At 50.7% G+C, this 22661-nt stretch overlaps 1 protein-coding gene across 1 annotated transcript in view; it reads left to right on the top strand.

Annotated features, from left to right (window-relative positions):
* The window catches only part of Cdh22 (cadherin 22), a 141196-nt gene extending 119865 nt beyond the window's left edge, over nucleotides 1–21331 (top strand). Inside the window, exons 9-12 of the mRNA XM_004663892.2 lie at nucleotides 6574–6695; nucleotides 6790–6907; nucleotides 14516–14767; nucleotides 20766–21331. Coding sequence (XP_004663949.2) covers nucleotides 6574–6695; nucleotides 6790–6907; nucleotides 14516–14767; nucleotides 20766–21331 — 1058 coding nt within the window. The remainder of the gene's footprint in view (nucleotides 1–6573; nucleotides 6696–6789; nucleotides 6908–14515; nucleotides 14768–20765) is intronic.
* Nucleotides 21332–22661: the final 1330 nt, after the last annotated feature.

The following is a 22661-nucleotide window of genomic DNA, read 5'->3' as shown; positions in this document are numbered from 1 at the left end:
AGCCCAGTGGCCCTCCTGTCCCAATCCTGGTCTCTTCCTGAGATCCCGGCCCTTCCAGCCCAACCTCCTCAGACCCCTGAGGCCTTCAGGGCTCCACCTGCCACTTCCCTAGAAGCCTAGAGAGCCAGCTCACGAAGGAAGCAGCGGGCCGAAGCACGTTTAATTTTAATTTAGAAATCGGTTAAGGCTATAGGCCTGCTCAGCTCTGGGCTGTCAATCAACCTTCCTCAAGGCTGCATCAATTAGTTTAAAAATATTGAATGTAATTTTGCCTGACACAACATATTGCAGCTACTGCAAAATATAATTTATTTTAGAAGAAGAAATAATTAAACTAATTTGCATGTCAGTCAGATGAACTGAGATGCCAAGTGGGTGGGGGGGGGGGCCGCAGGCGGACCTGGCCTCTGAAGGGGACACCTACCACTGGGCACTGGATGAGGCCTATGTGCCAAGGCCTGAGCAGCTGCCACTGGCCAGAAAAAGACCTAAGAATCGGGATTACTCCCTTCACACTATCTGGACCACACATTTAGATCAGGAGGTTCAAGAAAACCATAGCCCTGGGCTGGAGAAATGGCTTAGCAGTTAAGACACTTGCCTGTGAAACCTAAGGACCCAGGTTCAATTCCCCAGAACCCACGTAAGCCAAATGTACATGGTGGCACATGCATCTAGAGTTCATTTACAGTGGCTGAAGGCCCTCATGTGCCCATTCTTTCCTTCCCTGCCTCCCTCCTTCTCTCTGTCTCTCTTACACACACACACATAAAAATAAATAAATAAATAATAAAAATATTTTATAAAGAAAAGAAAACCCAAACCCTGGCTTTGACAATGGTCCAGTTCTTCACCTGGTGGGCCTCAGTTTTCCTGGTTATAGAACCGGTTTAACAACACCTCCTTCTGGAATGTTTGGGGGCTCACTCTGTGGAGTCCCCCATAGCAGGGGATCTAGATAAGAAAAAGTGTTGTAAATTGGGAAATCCTGAACAGAGGTCAAGGTTAAACATGAATGGATTCTTTGTTTGGTGACAGAAATGTGTAAAGTACTAATACAGAATTTGCTATTATCCGTGATAATGAATAATGCCAACTGTGATGTTGGGAACCAATCAGAAGCGAGAAGCAGGTTGGACGACTCCCTCACCTGCCACTCACTCAAGGACAGGTTGTGCAAGCCTGGGTACAAAAAAAAAATCAGCATTGGCAATTTTTGTTTGCTTGCTTTTTTGTTGTTATTGTTGTTGTTTTTGAGGTAGGGTCTCCCTCTAACCCAGGCTGACCTGGAATTCACTATGTAGTCTCAGGCTGGCCTTGAAGTCATAGTGATCTTTCTACCTTGGCCTCCCAAGTGCTGGGATTAAAGGCATGCACCACCATTCCCGGAAGCATTGGCTTAAAAAAAAATTTTAAGGCTGGAGTGATGGCTTAGTTGTTAAGGTGCTTGCCTGCTAAGCCAAAGGACTCAGGTTCGATTCCCCGGGACCCACATAAGCCAGATACACAAGGTGATTCACGCATCTGTAGTTCATTTGCAGTGGCTAAACGCCCTGGTACACCCATTCCCTCTCTCTCTCTCTCTCTCTCCCTCCCCCCCCTCAAATAAATAAAATAAAACTAAATTTTATTTGTTTGCAAGCAGAGAGAGAATGGGTGTACCAAGGCCTCCAGCTTCTACAAATGAACTCCAGGTACATGTGTCATTTTGTGCATCTGGGGCACAACTTTGTGTACTGGGGAATTGAACTCGGGTTGTTAGGTTTTGCAGACAAGCGCTTTAACCACTCGGCAATCTCTCCAGCATTTTTTAAAGGCTGGGGAAGAGAACTACTGACCAGTGTCCAGGGCACTGGTGCCACCTCCATTCCTCAGGACAAGCCCAACAGCTGACAGCCTGGGCAACGTGGAGGCACACCTCAGTAAGTGCCCTTAGCTGCCCGCCTTAGATCTGAGGCCCTCACTCAGGGTAAAGGACTCAGGGCTCTCCCAAGAGGTGACCTGTGTATGACATGCTGAAAGAAGAAGTCCAGGAGGCCCAGGCTTCTGCAGTGGTGGGATAACAAGGGCCTAGCTCCCAGCGATGGGAGCCATACTCTCAGAGGGTGACTGTCCACTGAGCAAGCTACCCCTCCCAAGGTCTCCCATTCCATCTCTTCTTGTAGCCCAGCACCCACACTGTAGAGCCTGGCAGCCAGGAAGGACATCAGAGTCCCAGCCAGCCCTACCCCGCCTCTGCTGGAAGACACACACCCCGTCAGATCCTGGCTGTGGGCCACCTCCTACCCCCACCCAGCCTCCTGAAGGCACCCCCATCTGTCTGTGGAGGTTCTCTGGCAGCACGCTCTTAAAAATAACGCCTCACCCGGTATTCCCAGTCACGACTCCCATCTCTCGCCCTCAAAGAGCCCCTCTAATCGCTGAGGCGGCAGATCTGGGTGAGCTGAGGAGATAAGGTGCCCCCGGCTATGGGGGACTCCACAGAGAAGCTGGGTCTGAGCTAATGAAAGGCTCTCTTTCCTTTCCCAGCCCCCCAAGAGGTATCCCACCTGGCTTCCATGTCCAATTCTATCAATAAGCAAGCTCCTACAGTCAACACCCAAAGGGCCCCTGAGTTCAGAGGAGGCAGGATACTAGAATGCACCCCCAAAGCTCACAGGGTTCCTAGCTGGCCCCCAGATGGCTTCTTGCCAGCCCAGCAGCAGATCCCTGTCACCTAAGACCCTACCTGGAAACAGGGTCTAATTTCCTCTCCCAGAGGGTACCGAGGCCTGAGAGGCCTGAGCCAGGGAGCCAACATTCAGGGCGCTTCTCAGAGAGGCCAGGCTGGGCTGCTTGTTTTCTCATGTCTGTTTATTTAACAAACACCTGTCTACCATTGTTCCGCACTGCATACACGCACATACGGTAAGTATTGTGTTTGTTGTAAGTACTTCAGAGGTATTAATTCAATGTGTCTCTTAACCAACCTGTTCTGCAGGTAGAGGAAACTGAGGCACAGAGAAGTCAAATGACCTGGTTCAGGTCACACAGCTACTGAATAGCAAAGATGGGCTCAGGATCATAGCTCGAGTCCTGCTCTTTTTCTTTTCTAATATTTTATTTATTTATAAGAGAGAGAATGGGCACATCAGGATCTCTAATCACTGCAACTGAACTCCAAATGTATGTGCCACCATGTGCATCTGGCTTATGTGGGCTCCAGGGAGTCAAATCCAAGTCCTTAGGCTTTGCAGTCAAGCACCTTTACTGCTAAGCCATCTCTCCAGCCCCTCAAGTCCTGCTCTTAATCACCATGCCTTGTCCACTTTCCAGATGAGAACCTCATGTCACGGAGGGCGGGGTCTTCCCCAAACTCAAATGCTGGATCCAGCCTCTTCGTCTCCATCCTTTCAGGATTTGTTCCTTGGACTCATGTGGCGCTTTCAGGGTCAAGTGTGCTCTGAGCAGCAGTTTGGGGAGTCAGTTGTCAACTGACTCATTCTCTAAACGTTCCCATGTTTCAGTTTCTCCTCTGGAAAGTGGGGCCACAAATTATACCAGACCACAGGATTTCTGCAAGGATACCCAAATAACAGGTGCAGATGCTCTGGCTTCATCCAGTGCTCTCCTGGTGTCGAGGTAGAGATGGCAAGGGCAGTAGTGGTGGCCTGGGGGCCAGTGCAGTGGTGTTATTAGTGATGATGGAGGGGATGACAGCAGCAGTAACGGGGCTGGTCATGGTTGTGACGGATGATGGTGTATGGGACATTGGTGGTGGTAACAGAGGTCATGCAGGCCGTCATAGTGATGGTCTTAGTACTTGGGATGGTGGAGGGATGGTAAGCGTGGAGCTAATGGATATAGTGACAGTGTTGAGTTTAGTTGTGGCAATGGTGATTTACCAGGGTGATGGCAACAGTGGTGAGGGCACTGAGTTACCTGCTAGAGGCAGTGGCGACAGTTGATGGTAGCTGTCCTGGTAACAGCTTAATGGCAGTGATGCTGTAGTAATGGTGGAGGTGGTAGAGGCAGTAATCAGGGAGATGATGGCAGAGCTGATGGTGTTGGACATCGTGGTGGGTGGTGCTGCTGTCCATGGCCATAGAGGTGGTGCTGATGATACAGTAATGATGGAGATGGGGTTAGAGATGGCAAAGGAAAGGATGAGGATGGAGATGGAGATGTTGGCGATGAATTGACAATGGTAGAGCTGGTGATGGTAATGTGGAGGTGGGGATGGTGATGGTGGAGTTAGGGATGGTGATGACATGATGATGGTGGAGGAGGTGGAGATGGTGATGATGGAGTTTGGGGTGATGATGGTGGAGATGATGGAGCTAGGGATGGTGATAGTGGAGATGATGATGGTGATGGTGTAGTTAGGGGTGATGATGAAGATGATGATGGTGATGATGGTAGAGATGATGTTGATGGTGATGGTGGAGTTAGGGGTGATGATGGTGGAGATGATGACGGTGATGACAGAGTTAGGGGTGATGATGGTGGAGATGGTGATGGTGATGGTGGAGTGAGGGGTGGTGATGGTGATGAGTATGGTGATGGTGGAGTTAGGGCTGATGATGGTGGAGATGATGGTGGTGATGGTGGACTTAGAGGTGATGATGGTGGAGATGATGGTGGTGATGGTGGACTTAGAGGTGATGATGGTGGAGATGATGGTGGTGATGGTGGACTTAGAGGTGATGATGGTGGAGATGATGGTGGTGATGGTGGACTTAGAGGTGATGATGGTGGAGATGATGGTGGTGATGGTGGACTTAGAGGTGATGATGGTGGAGATGATGGTGGTGATGGTGGACTTAGAGGTGATGATGGTGGAGATGAGGATGGTGATGGTGGAGTTAGGGATGGTGATAGTGGAGATGATAATGGTAATGATGGAGTTTGGGATGATGATGGTGGAGATGATGATGGTGATGGTAGAGTTGGGGTGATGATGGTGGAGATGAGGATGGTGATGGTGGAGTTAGGGGTGACAATGGTGGAGATCATGATAGTAATGATGGACTTTGGGGTGATGATGATAGAGATGATGATGATGGTGATGGTGGAGTTAGGGGTGGTGATGATGGAGATGAGGATGGTGATGGTGTAGTTAGGGGTGATGATGGTGGAGATGATGATGATGGTGATGGTGGAGTTAGGGGTGGTGATGATGGAGATGAGGATGGTGATGGTGTAGTTAGGGGTGATGATGGTGGAGATGATGTTGATGGTGATGGTGGAGTTAGGGGTGATGATGGTGGAGATGATGTTGATGGTGATGGTGTAGTTAGGGGTGATGATGGTGGAGATGATGTTGATGGTGATGGTGGAGTTAGGGCTGATGATGGTGGAAATGAGGATGGTGATGATGGAGTTAGGGGGTGATGATGGTGGAGATGATGATAGTGATGATAGAGTTAGGGGTGATGATGGTGGAGATGAGGATGGTGATGGTGGAGTTAGGGGTGATGATGGTTGGTGGAAATGAGGATGGTGATGGTGGAGTTAGGGATGGTGATGGTGGAGATGATGATAGTGATGATGGAGTTAGGGGTGGTGATGGTGGAGATGAGGATGGTGATGGTGGGGTTAGGGATGGTGATGGTGGAGATGAGGATGGTTATGGTAGAGCTGGGGTGTTGATGGTGAAGTTATGGATGGGATGGTGCAATTAGGATTGATGATGGTGGAGATGATGATGGTGATGGTGGAATTTGGGTAGTGATGATGGAGTTTATTATGGAGATGGTGATGGTAGAGGTGGGGATGGCAAGGATGGAGATCATGGTGGAGATGGAGATGGCAATTGTGGTGGCTTGATTCAGGTGTCCCCCATAAACTTAAGTATTCCAAATGCTAGGTTCCCCGCTGATGGAGATTTAGGAATTAACGCCTCCTGGAGGTAGTGTATTGCTGGGGGCAGGCTTATGGGTATTATAGCCAGTTTTCCCTTGCCAGTGTTTGCCACACTCCCCTATTGCTGTTGTCCACCCGGTGTTGGCCAGGGGTGATGTCAACTCTCTGCTCATGTTGTCATCTTCCCTGTCATTGTGGAGCTTCTCCTCTTGTCTGCAACCCAAAATAAACCTTTTTTTTCCCCACAAGCTGTTCTTGGTTGGGTGATTTCTGCCAGCAACACAAAGCTGACCACAACAGTAATGATGGAGCTTGGAGTGATGATGGTGGAGCTGGGGATGATGATGTCAGGGGTGATGATGGTGGATCTGGGGATGTCAGAGATGGAGTCATGGTGGAGATGGAGATGGCAAGGATGGAGCTGAGGGTGATAATGGTGGAGATGGTATTTGAGGGATGCTGATAGAGGAGATGGGAAATCAGTGGTGAAGAAGGTGAGCGTCTACTGGTGGAACTGCCACCCTGATGCTTCTCATCTTCCTTCTATGTTTTGTTTTGCTTTGTTTTGTTTTTACTCAGGATGTCGCTCTAGCCCAGGCTGACCTTGAACTCACTCTGTAGCCTCAGGTTGGCCTCAAACTCATAGCAGTCCTCCTACTTCAGCCTCCTGAGGGATGGGATTAAAGGCACGCACCACCATATGCAGTTCCTCATATGTTCCTGTTACAGACAATCATGCTCAGCTATCGCGGGCCTCCCTAAGGATCCGAATCCTGGATGTGAATGACAATCCTCCAGAGCTGGCCACACCCAATGAAGCAGCTATATGTGAAGATGCCAAGCCTGGCCAGGTACCCTGAGGGCTGGGGACCCAGCTGCTGCCAGGCCTGGCTAAGGCTCCTTCTTCCCTGCCTCACTGTACTCTTGCCCCTCCCTGCCCTAAAGCTTATCCAGACCATCAGTGTTGTGGACAGAGATGAACCCCAAGGAGGCCACCGCTTCTACTTCCGCCTGGTGCCCGAAGCACCTAGCAACCCTCATTTCTCTCTGCTGGACATCCAGGGTAAGCTACCTGTGAGCCACCAAATCCCGTGGCATGTGAGGTAGGGACCTGTCTCCTTGTCCTCCTCCCTCATTCTTTGTGGAGGAACTGGGTTCTCCACAGGACCAGGACTGGCTCTAAGGTCAGAGATCCTGAGCCAGGCTGGGGGACTATTTGCCAGCAACTGGTCAACTCTGAAGAACCAAGATGACCAAGGTGTAGGTTAGAAGAGTGGGAGGCACACTAAGGGTAGGAAGTGGCAGATGGAAAGATTCCGAGACAGTGTCCCAAGGAGTGTTTGGGTGAGTGTCGGAGAAGAGCCTCTATGCCAAGTGAAAGAGGAAGGAAGTGTGACTGCTCATTTCCACCTGCGGTTCACATGTCTCCTCCCCCACAACCCCATCACATTGCTCAAGTCATCCCCATGATGGAAGGTGGTTTTTCCCAACCACCCCCTTCAGGTGGGAAAACAGACTCTACTAGGAGGAAAGGGCTCTTCTCAGAGTCCTGCAGGGACTCAGAGATGACCAGGCTTCATGTCCACACCTGCAGGGGTTCACGCCCACACTTGCGGTGGGGGGATCACACCCACATCTGTCCCTGGTACAGTGGCTCCTGGCCTCAGCTCCCCACTATGGAAGCAAACTGCCTCCTGACCTGAGCTGAGTCCTTTGTGAGATGCACACCCGCCCCATTCCTTGTGAAACTGACATTGGAACAGTTAAGGATTAGACCTAGGGAAGGCAGGTGTCAAGGCACAAGGGGGTAGGAGTGCCAGCCCAGGCTCGGCTGGGGATTCGCCATGCAGCCCTGGCAAGTGTCTGTCCCTCTCCAAGCCTCACCTGTAAATGGGGCAGATGGGGGCTACCAGGACACGTGAACAAACCTTGAACGCGTCACTTCCTACATGCAGCAGTGGTTCATTGAGCATCCCTGAGACATGGTTCTATGTGACAAACTCTGCACCGGGCCCTGGACATGCAATGACAGGTAGAACAGAATCCCCAGCTTCCTGGAGTTTACATTCAAGACAGAAACTAAGCAAATCGATACTGTGTTGGGGAAGAGTGACCAGGAGTAATGTCATCTCCAGGAGAGTCAGAACCTTGCTTTGTTGCAGAGCCCTGGGTACCTAAGAACAATCTTGACACATTGTAGGTGTGCAATTAAATGTGCTGTATGGGGCGGGGGGAGGGGTGCTGAGAGATGGCTCAGTCAGGAAAGCTCTTGTCGCACAAGCATGAGGACCTAACTTTGAGTTCCCCAGAACCCATGTGGAAAAGCCAGGACCACGGGCACACACTGGCAATCCCAGAGCTGGCTGAGGAGGTGGATACAGGAGGATCCTGAGGACTTGATGGCCAGCTAGTCTAGCCAAATCAGTGAGCTCCGGGTTCAGTGACAGACCCTGCCTCAAAAAATAAGGCAGAGGGCTGGAGAGATGGCTTAGCAGAAGGAAATTTCCTGCAAAGCCAAAGAATCTAGGTTCAATTCTCCAGGACCCACATAAGTCAGATACACAAGGTGGTGCATGCATTTGGAGCTTGTTTGCAGTAGCTGGAGGTCCTGGTATGCCCTACCCCTCCTTCCTTCCTTTCATTCTTTCTTTCTTTCTGTCTGTCTTTCTGTCTGTCTTTCTTTCTCTCTCTCTCTCTCTCTCTCTCTCTCTCTCTCTCTCTCTCTCTCTCCTCTCATAAATAAATAAAAATAAGGGCTGGAGAAATGGCATGCCTGCGAAGCCTAAGGACCCAGGTTCAATTTCCCAGGTCCCACATAAGCCAGATGCACATGGTGGCATGTGTGTGGAGTTCATTTGTAGCGACTAGAGGCCCTGGTGCGCCCATTCTCCCAATTTCCTTCTGTCTCTAACACATAAATAAATAAAAATAAATCTTAAAAAAAAATAAGAGACAGGTGTGGCAGTGCACACCTTTAATCCCAGGACTCAGGAAGCAGAGGTAGGAGGATCTCCATGAGTTTGAGGCCACCCTGAGACTACATAGTGAATTCCATATCAGCCTGGACTAGAGCAAGACCCTATCTCGAAAAACAAAAATAAATAAATAATAAGGTTGAGCCAGGTGTGCATGCCTTTAATCCAAGCACTCAGGAGGCAGAGGTAGGAAGACTGCAGTGAGTTTGAGGCCAGTCTGAGACTACATAGTGAATTCCAGGTCAGCCTGGGCCAGAGTGAGATCCTACCTCGAAAATAAAAAAAAAATAATGAGATGGAGAGTAATTGAGGAAGATACCTGATGTTGACCTCTGGCCTGCACACACACACACACACACACACACACACATGAGGACACGCAATAGGCACAAACATGCATACAAATATGCACACACATACACACACAAAGATGTTGCATGAAAGTGGAAAGTACAGCAGGTGGTCAAGACGGCCTCTCTGAGGCGACCCACAATGAGGAGGAATCTAAAGACAGTCACGTGGGGGGACGCTATGCAAATCAATGGACCAAGAGCCGTGTGGTGGAGGGAACTGCAAGTGCAAAGGCCCTGAGGTAGGAACAGAGCTGAAAGAACAGAGCTTCGTGCTTACACCAGGCGGGATACAGGACTGGGAAGGAGATCGAGCCAAGAGGCACTGAGGGCTTGGCATAGATCTGGATCACCCTCAAAGCTTTTTATACCCCGCACCCCCAAAGGGAGAACCCTGAGGCCCTCTGATGCCTGACCCAATTGTATTCCCAGCAGTCTGGGGACAGGGTAGCCTCAGCCTGCTGAAGTCGCAGCAGCCATGGAGGGTCTCCTCCAGTCCCCCAGCCCCTTCACACAGTGTGCCAAGCCCCCACCTCCTCACTGTATAAATATCCTAGGTGACAAACGGCTACCCTAACCCATCTGTTTCTTTGTACAAATGTGTAGCCAGTTTGGAAACGTAATTTATAAATATTGCTTTTGCAGCCAGGGATTGACGCTGATGGATGTCAGGCCAGATGGATGGATGCAGCACTGGGCGCAGGTCCCATGTTAGAAGGGTTTGGGGTGGCGGGTGAGGGTGGGTAGTCCGGGGTGACCAGCCATGTCCCAGTGGAAGGCAGCTAGATGGGTTCAGGGATGATGTCCAGGAAATCCCCTTCCACAGGTGAAGAAGTGCCGGGAACATCTGGTCACACAGTCAAAGACGGCAACCCTGAGACAGCATCTCCATCTTGCCTGGCAATTGGAGGCTGGGCCAGGGCCAGGCACTCATTCCTCAAATCTGCCTGCTTCTCTCTGCTGCCACTACTGCTATTGTTTCACACAACACACACAGACACCTCCTACCTGTCTTCCATGGCAATTCATAACATTTTCGGTTACAAGCTTCCTTGGTTAGAAGGCTCGGCCAGGCGAGGAGCCCTGTCTGCCGTATTCAGAGCCATGTCCCCAGGGGCTAGGATAATTCTGACATATAGGCAGAGTGCTCACTTCAGACTTCCGTGGAATGGATGAATGGTGTGTCAGTAGGTCACTTCCTTGACTTAAAACCCATGAACCCATGACCTCCTGTTGCTTGTGGCGCACACATTTAATCCCAGCACTTGGGAGGCAGAGGCAGGACGATCACCATGAGTTCGAGGCTACCCTGAGACTAAATAGTGAATTCTAGATCAGCCTGAGCTAGAGACCCTACCTCGAAAAAACAATAATAATAATAATAATAATCCAAGTTCCTCACTAAAGTCAGACTGCTGAACATTCCATGACAGGCTCTCACCACCCTCCAGTCTGCACTGGACGTATTCTAGCTACATCCTCCTCCCTCAGCCACAGAGCTGTCCTCCACCTCGGAGGAGCTTCGCATCAGCTGCTCTTCCCAAAACACACCCACCAGGGTAAATGTGGAGACCGCCCTGGCCTCCCAGGCAGCGTCACGTTTTTCCTGTACTTGTTCTCCCAAGCACTGCCCACGGTTTGTCATCATTGATGAAACTGTGGGTTTGTTCGGTGAGGATTTGTCTCTCACGTTGGAATTTGAGATCGCATCCAAAAAGAGTTGATTTAGCCTCCTTCCATTGTTTTCGCGATGCCTAGCACGCGGCGGTTAATAGAGCTGTTGGAAGGAAAGGAGGAAGGGAAGGAAAGAAGATGGGTAAATAAATGGGCAGGTAAGGAGGATGAATGGATAGATGTTTGGTGGAAGATGGATGGATGGATGACGCAGGGTAAATTTATGGATACAAAATGGATGTGTGACGCACGCCTTTAATCCCAGCACTCAGCAGGCTGAGGTAGGAGGATTGCCACGAGTTCAAGGCCACCCGGAGACTACATAGTGAATTCCAGGTTCAGCCTGGGCTGGAGCAAGACACTACCTCAAAAAAAAAAAGGAAAGAAGGAAGAAAGAAAATGGATGGATGGATGAGTAGATGGATGGATGGAGGATGGATGGACAGAAGCATAGGCTATGAATGGATGATAGAAGAATGGATGGAGGGAGGTTGGATGGGTCTGTGATAGCTGAAAGGACAAATGGATGATGAACTAACTAGTCCCCTCTCACTAAGCCTCAGTTTCCACATACATCCAGGGAGCTCCTGCTGAGCTCGTGATCGTGGGATTAAATGTAGCCGTGTACATCAAGTGCCCGCGCCATCTGACACCTAGGAAGCCTGCCATGACCCACCCACTGCCTCCTCTCTCCTCTGCCCTCGGGCTCCTTTCTCCCCTGGCAGAAGGGAATGCTTTCTGCGCTGGGCTGCCTTGCCTGTTGATGGGAGAGCCACAGGCCCAGCCAAGAAGAGCTGGAGGCGCTAAGCCACCACGTAGTCACCACGTAGCCCAAAAGTCGTGGCTCTTCTAGCACTGCTTGAGCCTGGCACACAGCCGGGACCCAGCTGTGCAGAGACGGGCACGCACTGGCTCTACACAAGGTGACAATGTGCCACTGAACTGCGTGTGACGCCTTCGTCGTCAGAGAAGGGAGAGGGGCTATAAGTCCCTCCTTCCCGGGAAAGCAGAGGAAGGAAGATTCAGAAAGGAGGTGACATTTAGTTGGAGCATGACAGATGAGGAATTTGCCTGGGTAAGAAGGCAGAGAGGGTGTCCCAGATAGCAGGGACACTCAGACAAGGAGCAAGTAGAGGATGCAGCGCATAGAAAAAAATCTATATATTAAGCAGAATTTATGGAGAATTTCCATGTTTTGGGGACTGTTTTGTTTCATCCTCACCCCTAGGCGAGACCCTGTTTCTGTTTGCTAATGAGGAAACTGAGATCCAAAGAAGTAAATTGAGCTACCCGTACTATTTTTTTAAGTTTATTTATTTATTTGAGAGTCAGAGAGAAGCCAGGCATGGTGGTGCAGGCCTTTAATCCCAGCACTTAGGAGGCAGGGATAGGTGGATCTCCATGAGTTCAAGGCCACTCTGAGACTACATAGTGAAATCCAGGTCAGCCTGGGCTAGAGTGAAACCTTATCTCAAAAAGAAAGAAAGAGAGAAAAAAGAAAAAGGAGAGTCAGAGACAGAGAGAGGAGAAAGACAGACAGACAGACAGAGAGAATGGGTGCGCCAGGGCCTCCAGCCACTGGCAAACGAACTCCAGATGCATGCACCACCTTGTGCATCAGGCTTACGTGGGTCCTGGGGAATCAAACCTGGGTCCTTTGGCTTTGCAGGCAAATGCCTTAACCACTAAGCCATCCCTCCAGCCCTATTTTATTCTTTTACATGTGTATGTGTGTGTATGCATGTTCATGTGTGTGTAGGTATGTGTACACATGTGTGTGGAGGCCAGAGTTCTACATCAGATATTATCCTCAATTGCTCTCTGCCTTATTCTTGGAGACAGGATCCCCCACTGAACCTGGAGCTCACCGATTCAGCTAGACTCCCTGGCCAGCAATGCCCGAGGATCCCCTGGCTCCACGTGCCCAGGGCTGGAGCTCTAGATGTGTACCACCACGCTGGCATTTTATGTGAGTGCTGGGGATCAGAACTCAGGTCCTCGTGCTTATATGGTAAGCACTTCACCCACCAAGCCGTCTCTCTAGCCACATTCTCAGTATTATTGACATTCGTGTGGAAATGTTCAAATGTATGAAAAGGTATGAACAAGGGCTGGAGAGATGGCTCAATGGTATGGGTGCTTGTCTGTAAAGCCTAACAACCTGGGTTCAACTCCTCAGCACCCATCTAAGCCAGATGCACAGTGGTACAAGCATCTGAAGTTTCTTTGCAGTAACTGGAAGCCCTGGTGCACCCATTCTCTCTGTGTTTCTTCTCTCTTTCTCTCTCTCTCTCTCTCTGCAAATAAATAAGTAAAAATATTTTTTTAAAAAATCTAGGAAAAATAGTATGCTGAACCTCATGTGCCCATCACCTCTTGGGCCATTTTGTCTCATGTGGACCTCCATCCTACCTCCTACATGTGTCCTTTCCAATGGCTCTGCTTCCCACCTTGTTTTCAAGATGAGGAAGGCCAGGTCCGAGACACTGAATTGGGGCAAGGAAGCTGCTGAGGAAAGGGCTACTGGGGCCTACTCCATTCTGGGCCCCGTCTTTCCTTCCCAAACAGCCCCTGTAGGCCTCAGCTTCCCTCACACACAAATGTAGGTTGCCCTGAACTACTTGGGACCCCCAAAGGTGGGCAAGGAATCTGACCTGCCGAAGTCTCAGCTCAGAGCCCACGCTGAAGATGAAGGGGACCACCAGGCAAGGAGTTGAATCAGCTGCAGGGGTCAGGCAGGCAGCAGCCAGTGGGGTTTTGGGCTCTTCAGCACCTCTCTACCCCCCCCACCACCACCACTGTGTAGAACCAAGAGGCTCTATCAGTGATAAAGGTTCCAGCTGGTCCAACTCATGTGGGACAGATGTAGAGGAAGTAAGAAGGACAGAGGTAGTGGGTGCCATGTGTCACCCAGCCTGAGCTCCAAGACCAGCTCCTCCTTCCTGAGTCCCACCTTGTCCACAGCAGCTGGCGTAGCTTAACACCCTCCTGGCTACCTGTATAAAAGGAAAAGCCACAAATAAGGAGACCTTGATGCTCCAAGGTCCCTTCATCAGCCTACATTAAGTGTGCCCCCACCCTGAACAATCAGCCTCTTGATAAGGAACTCCTGAGCCAGATCTAGGATTTGGGATTGGCAGCAAGGACAGAAAAGTCCTTCAGCCACAGACATATGTCAGACAGTACTGTCATCCCTCTCTTACGACCCTGGACTTGTCAGGCTCCAGTAAACCTCAACCCAAAGACCACAGGATTCTTGGTGCTAAAATACACTGAGCAACCACAGTACAGTCTTGGGGGCGGGGGAGAAGCACCGAGACCGATGGAAAAAATTGACATAGTCAAGGCCAGGACCTCAGCCCGGCTGGGGACAGAATCTTGGAATAGCTGGGGACAGTACCTTGGCACAACTGGTGGCAACATCTCAGAAGTGCTGAAAACGCTCTTGAGACAGAATCCCGGCACAGCCAAGGACCATTATGGTCTGTGTGGGTAGGACGTTATCTTCACAGCCAAGACCGAATGGGGGAGATGGGAGGGACAGACCCGCGGCTCCGTGGGGAGATAGCAGTTTGGCTCATGGACAGGCAAGTCTCCCGCACAATGAAGAGGAGCTGGGACAGCAGGTGGACGCAGGCCCTGAGTCACATGCGACCCATTTCTTCTGTGCAGACAACACGGCTGCGGTGCACACACAGCACGTGGGCTTCAACCGGCAGGAGCAGGACGTGTTCCTTCTGCCCATTCTGGTGGTGGACAGTGGACCGCCCACCCTGAGCAGCACGGGCACCCTCACCATCCGGGTCTGCGGCTGCGACAGCTCCGGCGCCATCCAGTCCTGCAATACCACCGCCTTTGTCATGGCCGCCTCCCTCAGCCCCGGTGCGCTCATCGCTCTCCTGGTCTGTGTCCTCATCCTGGTCGGTGAGTCCAAGGGCTACTCACCTGGCCTGAGTGGCTCCATTCTAGAACCTGAATTTCCTTCCCCCCAAGATAGACACCCCTTGTGCCTCAGTTTCCCCCATGGAAGTGTGGGCCGGCCCAAACCATCTTCGAGAAACATCAGCTATAGACGGTGGCCCTACTTGGACAGAGTTCGTCCAGGCAGCTCAAGCCAGTATGTAAAACCAAACACATTGCTCAGTCTGGTGGTTCACGCCTGTAAACCCAGAACTTGGAAGGATGAGGCAGGAGAATTGCTACAGGTTAGAGGGCAGTTTGGGTTACATTGTGAGTTCTAGGCCAGGCTGGACTATAGAGTGAGACCCTGCCTCAAAACAAACAAACAAATCCCAAGCATGTGTTTGAAATTTTCTTATATTTATTGTCCTTTTCAAACAGATATTGAGATTTATTGAGATAATTAAATATTAACATTTATTGAGAACTTTAATACATAAACATACTGTTATTTGATCATATTCCCATCCCATTATCCTCTTGTCTTCCTCCTCCCCTGCATCCATTCCCATTTCCAAGTAGTCCTTCCTCTGTTTTTAAAAATATTTTATTTTATTGATTTATTAGAGAAAGAGAGGAAAAGAGGGACAGAGAGAGAGAGAGAATGGGCATGCCAGGGCCTCCATCCACTGCAAATGAACTCCAGACATATGTGCAACCTTGTGCATCTGGCTTACGTGGGTGCTCGGGAATTGAACCTGGGTCCTTAGTTTTGCAGGCAAACACCTTAACTGCTAAGCCATCTCTCCAGCCCCCTTCCTCTGTTTTGGTATCTCATTCCTTTTGTCTTCCTCTGTCCTCCATGTCAAAATGTTGATGAACTCAGAACTGTGCAGCCCTTGGTGGGGGTGGGGCAGCAACCACCACCGTGAGGTCATGAATGCACCAGAAAGTTCATGTCTGGAGGACAGTACATCAAAATACTCCTGCCCACCCCCTGGCCTACAATGTCCCCTACGCCTTGGAGGGTGTGATGGAGATGTGCCATTTAGCTGTTGTCCTTTTAATTCTTCTTAGAGAGAATGCAGGCTGGAGAGATGGCTTAGTGGTTAAGACACTTGTCAGCAAAGCCAAAGGACCCAGGATCGATTTCCCAGACCACATGCATGTAGAATTCATTTGCAGTGGCTGGAGGCCCTGGTGTGCCCATATTGTTTCTCTCTATCTATCACTCTCTCTCCTTACAAATAAATAAATAAAAATATTTTAAAAAGAGAATGAATGCATGACTGCATGGCCAGATATATCAACCCATTTTTCAGATGAGGAAACCTAAGCTCAGAAAGGTCAAGTGGCTCCTATAAGGAAACACAGGTAGTCCTTCTGACTTGAACTTAGTCTCCTCCCACTGTGTCCCCCATTCCTCTAACAATGCCAGTGGCTGTGAATTAAAACTGGGGGCAAAACCTTAGGGTACCTGGGACAATATCTTAAGGTATGGGGGGGGGCACCTACATTGTCCCCAGTGAACAAGTTTCCGGAGCTAAAGAGGATATAAGTGGCCTTGGCTCCTGTCATAGCCACAACCCCCGTGTGAGTTACTTTCTCATCACTGTAACCACGTTCTTGGTCAGAAGCAACTCAAGGGAGGAAAGGCTTACTGTCTGAGGTCACCGTCCATCACGGAAGGCCTGGCGGCAGCAGCTTGAAACAGCTGCTCACATTCAGTCCACACTGAAGAAGCAGAAAGTGACGGATGCTGGTGCTCAGGCAGCTCTCCCCTTTTTAATATTTTATTTATTTATTTGAAAGACAGAAACAGGCAGATAGGAAGAGAGAGAAGAGGTGCACCAGGGTCTTCAGACAATGCGAATGAACTCCAGGCACATGCACCACCTGGTTTATCAGATGTTACATACGTACTGGAGAATCAAACTCGGGTCCTTAGGCTTTGCCAGCAAGTGCCCTAAACACTGACTGACCTGTCTCTCCAGCCACAAGGCAACTTCTTTACACACAGTCCCAGGACCCCAGCCCCATGGGATTGGTGTCACCCACATTTAAGGTGGGTCCACCTACCTCAAGTAACCTAATTTAGAAGAATCTCACAAAGCCGGGCGTAGTGGCGCACACCTTTAATCCCAGCACTCGGGAGGCAGAAGTAGGAGGATCGCCGTGAGTTTGGAGCCACCTTGAGACTCCATAGTGAATTCCAGGTCTGCCTGGGCTACAGTGAGACCCAACCTCGAAAAACCACAAAAAAAAGAATCTCACAGAGAGACAAATTTGTTTCCATGGTGATGCTAAACTGACAACTAAAGATTAACTCACACACCACCCAAGTTCAAACAGGTTCTGGGCGCTGACCCCAGTTCTGCCACTAGAGTGATAGTGTGGCCAGAGCCGAGCTGCTCAGACCACAGACACCAGCTTTGTTCAGTCCTTGGGGAGATGGCAGCTGCCTCCTCGCTGCACCATGCACCCTCCAAGAACCCAGAGCATGCAGCCAGGCCCCTACAGAGGCCCTGGGAAGGCCCTACCTAGGCAGCCCCCTCTCTCCCCACTCCAGTCCACAGCTCAGAGCCCTTTTTCCAGAGGGTGCACTTTACAGCGGTTTCATTTTCCGAGGCAGTGCAAACAAATTTCTGCCTAATTGCCCACAAACGAAGAAAGTGCACATCAGTGCTCTAAAGGTGACGGGCAGAATCACTGATCAGGCCTGGCACATCTGTCGCCCGCCGCCCGCAATCCCCACCATCTGCTCTCGCGGGCATCCCCCTCCACAGCTCCGGGCCTCCAGCTCTGAAAGCAGTCCATCCATCTTTCCTACTTCTCTCTTGACACCTTCCTTCCCCCGGCCCTCCCTCTAGGCCTAGCCCGAGCATTCAAAGCCCTGTTGTAAGCTACCTTGTTAGGTGGTGAGCTTGTAACCTGTGCCGGCTCTGGCTACTGGCATGGCTGGAACTGTTTTGAGCAACAAGTCTCATTCCTGGCACAGTACCCGGAAGTCCTGTCCCAGTCTGTCCATCTGTCCATCCACTGAGTCCCTCCTAGGTATCCAGGCATGCTCACCCCACAGCCTGCAGGCCATATGCTGCCCAGGGGAGCTAAGAATGGGGAACCCAACAGAGAATCACAAACTCACTTTAAAACATTCTAAGATTTGTTGTGATTTGTTTTGTGAAACTCAGTAGGATGGTTCTTAGTATAAACCTTGTAGATGACAACCTTGTGTTACAATGCCAAAAAGTTGGACCCATCTGCATAGCTAGAATATTCCAGGCATTGTGGTTCACTGATGAGCAAAAGTGATGTGGGAAAACCAACTGAAGCTCTAGGGGAGACTAAAAGTGAGATGGTAGGAAAAATGAATATTTTTACTTTGGATATAAGGAGTATAAGATTCTCTTGGAAGCCAGGCATGGTGGCGCACACCTTCAGTCCCAGCACTCGGGAGGCAGAGGTAGGAGGATTGCCGTGAGTTCAAGACCACTCTGAGACAACCTAAGTTCCAGGTCAGCCTGAGATAGAGTGAGACCCTACCTCAAACAACTAAAAAAAAGGGGGGGTTCTCTTGGTCAACAAAGAGGACATGTTGAGTCCTCTTTGATATAAATCTAAATGTCAGAGTCTCCAGCTTCAAATGGAAGTTAAAACCACTGGCCTGGAGGAGCATCCCAAGAGAGTGACTGTGGGTGAAGGCGTGGGTGTGACATCCTGGGCAGTTGCTAAGGAGTTAGAGGAACGTCTGCTTAGAAGACTAGAAATTAGCTGGTGGAGAGAAGGAAGCTGAGGAGGTGACAAATGTGTTTTCCAAGAAGCCAGATGAACAAAGACAAGAGGGACAGGTCATTCATTTATTCACTTGCCCTTTCATTCAGGTCTTGAGCCAGCTCCTCATTCATCATTTATTCATTCACAGGCACTCATCAGATGTTCACTCTACATCAGACACCAAGCTAGGAAAACATGACCAAGATCCTGGAGGGTGGCTTAGGGCCTGTATTCTGGGGTTAACTTGCCAGGATCTGGCCAGAGGTAGAGCTTTGACTCTCAAGTTAAGCTAATGCTCTCTCCTTTTTTTTTTTTTTTAATGTTTATTTATTTATTTGAGAGCAAGAGACAGAGAGAAAGAGCCAGTTAGAGAGAGAGAGATAGAGAATGGGCGTGCCAGGGCTTCCAGCCACTGCAAACAAACTCCAGACGCATGCGCCCCCTTGTGCATCTGGCTAACGTGGGACCTGGGGAACCGAGCCTCGAACCGGGGTCCTTAGGCTTCACAGGCAAGTGCTTAACTGCTAAGCCATCTCTCCAGCCCCATCTCTCTCTCTCTCTCTCTCTCTTTTTTTTTTTTTTTTTGTTTTGATTTGGTTTGGTTTTGGTTTTTCTAGGTAAGGTCTTGCTCTAGCTCAAGTTGACTTAGAATTAGTCTCAGGCTATCCTCCAACTCACAGTGACCCTCCTATCTCAGCCTCCCAGGTGCTAGAATTAAAGGCATGTTCCACCACGCCAGGCTAAGATAATTCTTCATTACCCAGAGGCCTTGGGAAATCAGACTCCTGTGTGCCCCACCCCCACCACTGTAGCCCATTAGGGCCCACCCCAGGAGCAACAATGTGTGAAAGGGCCATTCCTTGAGAGCTGGTGAGACAGAGAGGAGCCCAGGGAGCCTGGAGTTAGGTTGCCAGACCTGGCTGGCACTCTCAGGACCCGACCTGAAACACGAAGCTGGGGTGGGAAACTTCCAGAGGGGACAGAGGGGCCAGTGTTCTTTCAGCTGCCACCTTCAACCCTGCAGAGTCCTGGGCGAGTGGATCTCTTAAGGGTTGAAGATGGAGACCACAGAGGTTGTCTCCAGCTCTCAAATGAAAACATTTAGCACTTACCACCCCCAAACCCACTGGCCTTGCACACCTCCAGAGATGGCAGCTCAACACCACACCAGTCAGTTCAGTTCTTGTGACTGTAAGAAAAATATATATATTGGTTTTTCAAGGTAGGGTCTCACTGTAGTCCAGGCTGACCTGGAATTCACTATGTAGTCTCAGGGTGGCCTCGAACTCAAGGCAGTTCTCCTACCTCTACCTCACAAGTGCTGGGATTATAGGTGTGTGCCACCATGCCTGGTGGAAATATATATATATATATACACACACACATATACATACATACATACATATATGTATATATATTTAGATATTTTATTATTTATTTGAGAGAGAAAGGGAGAAAATTGGTGTGCCAGGGCCTTAGCCACTGAAAATGAACCCCAGATGCATGCGCCCCCAGATGTATCTGGTTTATGTGGGTCCTGGAGAATCTAGCCTGGGTCTTACGGTTCACAGGAAAGCATGCTGACCACTAAGCCATCTCTCCAGCCCAGAAAGATTAGATAGATAGATGGATGATAGATAGATAGATGATGGATGATTGATAGATGATGGATAGATAATAGATTAGATGATTGATAGATGAAAGATAGATAGATAGATAGATAGATAGATAGATAAATGATGGACGGTTGATAGATGATGGAGAGACAATAGATTAGATGATTGATAGATGATAGATAGATAGATGATGGATGATTGATAGATGATGGATAGATAATAGATTAGATGATTGATAGATGATAGATAGATGATGGACGGTTGATAGATGTTGGATAGATAATAGATTAGATGACTGATGATTGATAGATAGATGGTGGATGGTTGATAGATGATGGATAGATAATAGATTAGATGATTGATTGATAGATAGATAGATAGATAGATAGATAGATAGATATAGATAGATAGATAGATGGTGGACGGTTGATAGATGATGGATAGATAATAGATTAGATGATAGATAGATAGATAGATAGATATAGATAGATAGATAGATGAATGACTTATTTGCACAGAACCATACCTACGAAACTAGCAGGACTGTAAAATGTAGAGGTGAGGGGTTGCTAGGCCCCAGGCTGAGCTCTCACTGTCCCCTCTCGCTGTGTCCGCCACCCCACCCCGGGCAGTGCTCGTCCTGCTGATCCTGACCCTCCGACGCCATCACAAGAGCCAGCTGAGCTCGGACGAGGACGAGGACATGCGGGACAACGTCATCAAGTACAACGACGAGGGCGGCGGCGAGCAGGACACGGAGGCCTACGACATGTCGGCGCTGCGGAGTCTCTACGACTTCGGCGAGCTCAAGGGCGGCGGCGACACGGGCGGCGTTGGCGGCGGGGCTCCGGGCGGGGACGCGGGCAGCCCCCCGCGCGGCCACCTGCCCTCCTCGGAGCGCCACTCGCTGCCGCAGGGGCCCCCCAGCCCCGAGCCGGACTTCTCCATGTTCAGGGACTTCATCGGCCGCAAGGTGGCGCTGGCGGACGGGGACCTGTCGGTGCCGCCCTACGACGCCTTCCAGACGTACGCCTTCGAGGGCGCCGCCTCGCCCGCCGCCTCGCTCAGCTCGCTGCACAGCGCCTCGTCGGGCTCCGAGCAGGACTTCGCTTATCTCAGCAGCTGGGGACCTCGCTTCCGACCCCTGGCCGCGCTCTACGCCGGCCACCGCGGCGACGACGAGCCGCCCGCCTCCTAGCCCCGCGTGCGTGCGTGCGCGCGCGCGCGTGCGTGCGCGTGCGTGCGTGCGTGCGCGCGCCCGCCCCTTCGCCCCCATCCCCAGTCTCGCCATCCTCCCAAGCGCGCGGCTCGACGTCGACGACGACGACGACGACGGCAGGGGACTCGGAGGGGGTTCGCGCTCCGACGTCATCTCCAGCACCCTCGAGGGCTGCGGGATCGGGACCAGCGACGCTGAGAGCGAGGAAGGCCCGGCACTGCGGCACACACACACCCCCCCCACGCCACCCCACCCCACCCCCCTCGGGGCCGATCGGGGGAGATGGAGGTGGCACCGCGCCCCTGCCCCGCCCCCGCAGCCCCTCCAGGCATGGGCATGGAGCCCCACCCCCACCCCGAGGAGAACCTGGGTGGAGGAAGGTGCTGCCCCCGCCACGTACACACACGCACACCCCGCATCAAAGTTAAAGAGGAAAAGAAGGGCAGTTCATTTACGAAGCGGCTACTGTGTGCTGGGACGCTGAGAGCAGGTTGAGGTGTCCAGAAAGACCATGAGATGGAGGGAAAGGAGGGGAGGGGGTCCTTCAGGGGACAGATGGGAAAGCCCCCCACCCCCACCCCAGAGAAGTGTTGTGACCTGTCTAGGGACACTTAAGAGAATGAGGGGTGGCGCTGACTAGTTGCCTGGCCTCGGGCAAGTCATCTCATTTCTCTGGGCCTCAGTTTCCTCATCTGTCAAATGAGGTTAATAACAGAACCTACCTCGAAAGAGTTGTGAGGATAAAAAGGGTTCGTGTGTCAAGGGGTTGGGGCAGTGCCTGGCACAGAGTAGGTGTTCAATAAATGCTAGCCTTTGTTACTAGTCTCATCTCTTGTCATTATTAGAGGCCCAGAATGTCTGCCCCTCCCCCTCCTGCACCCTTCCCCACCTCAGGCCTGAGCTCTCTCCCTGACCCTCAATGGCCTTTCTGCCTCATGTCATCATCTCCCAGGAAGGAGGGACTGAACCTATCCCAACTGTCAGCTTCTGACCGTGCCCTAAAGGGAGACAAGGATGTCCCCAGCTGAGCCTCTGGTTATGTCAAAATAAGGCCCTTGGCAAGGGTGTCAAGAGAGACAAGATGGAGCCAGGCATGGTGGCACACGCCTTTAATCCCAGCACTTGGGAGGCAGAGGTGGGAGGATCACTGAATTCAAGGTTGAGGTCAGCCTGAGAGGACACAGTGAATGCCTCTACCTTGAAAAACCAAAAAAAAAAAAAAGAAGAAGAAGAAGAGGGAGAGAGAGAGAAGGGAGAGGGATAATAGACAAGATGGGGCCTCCAGGCTGGGTGAGGAAGAAAGGTTGGG

This window comes from Jaculus jaculus, chromosome 8 (assembly GCF_020740685.1).
Source record: "Jaculus jaculus isolate mJacJac1 chromosome 8, mJacJac1.mat.Y.cur, whole genome shotgun sequence".
NCBI lineage: Eukaryota > Metazoa > Chordata > Mammalia > Rodentia > Dipodidae > Jaculus > Jaculus jaculus.
This window is presented reverse-complemented; position numbering and strand designations above follow the sequence as displayed.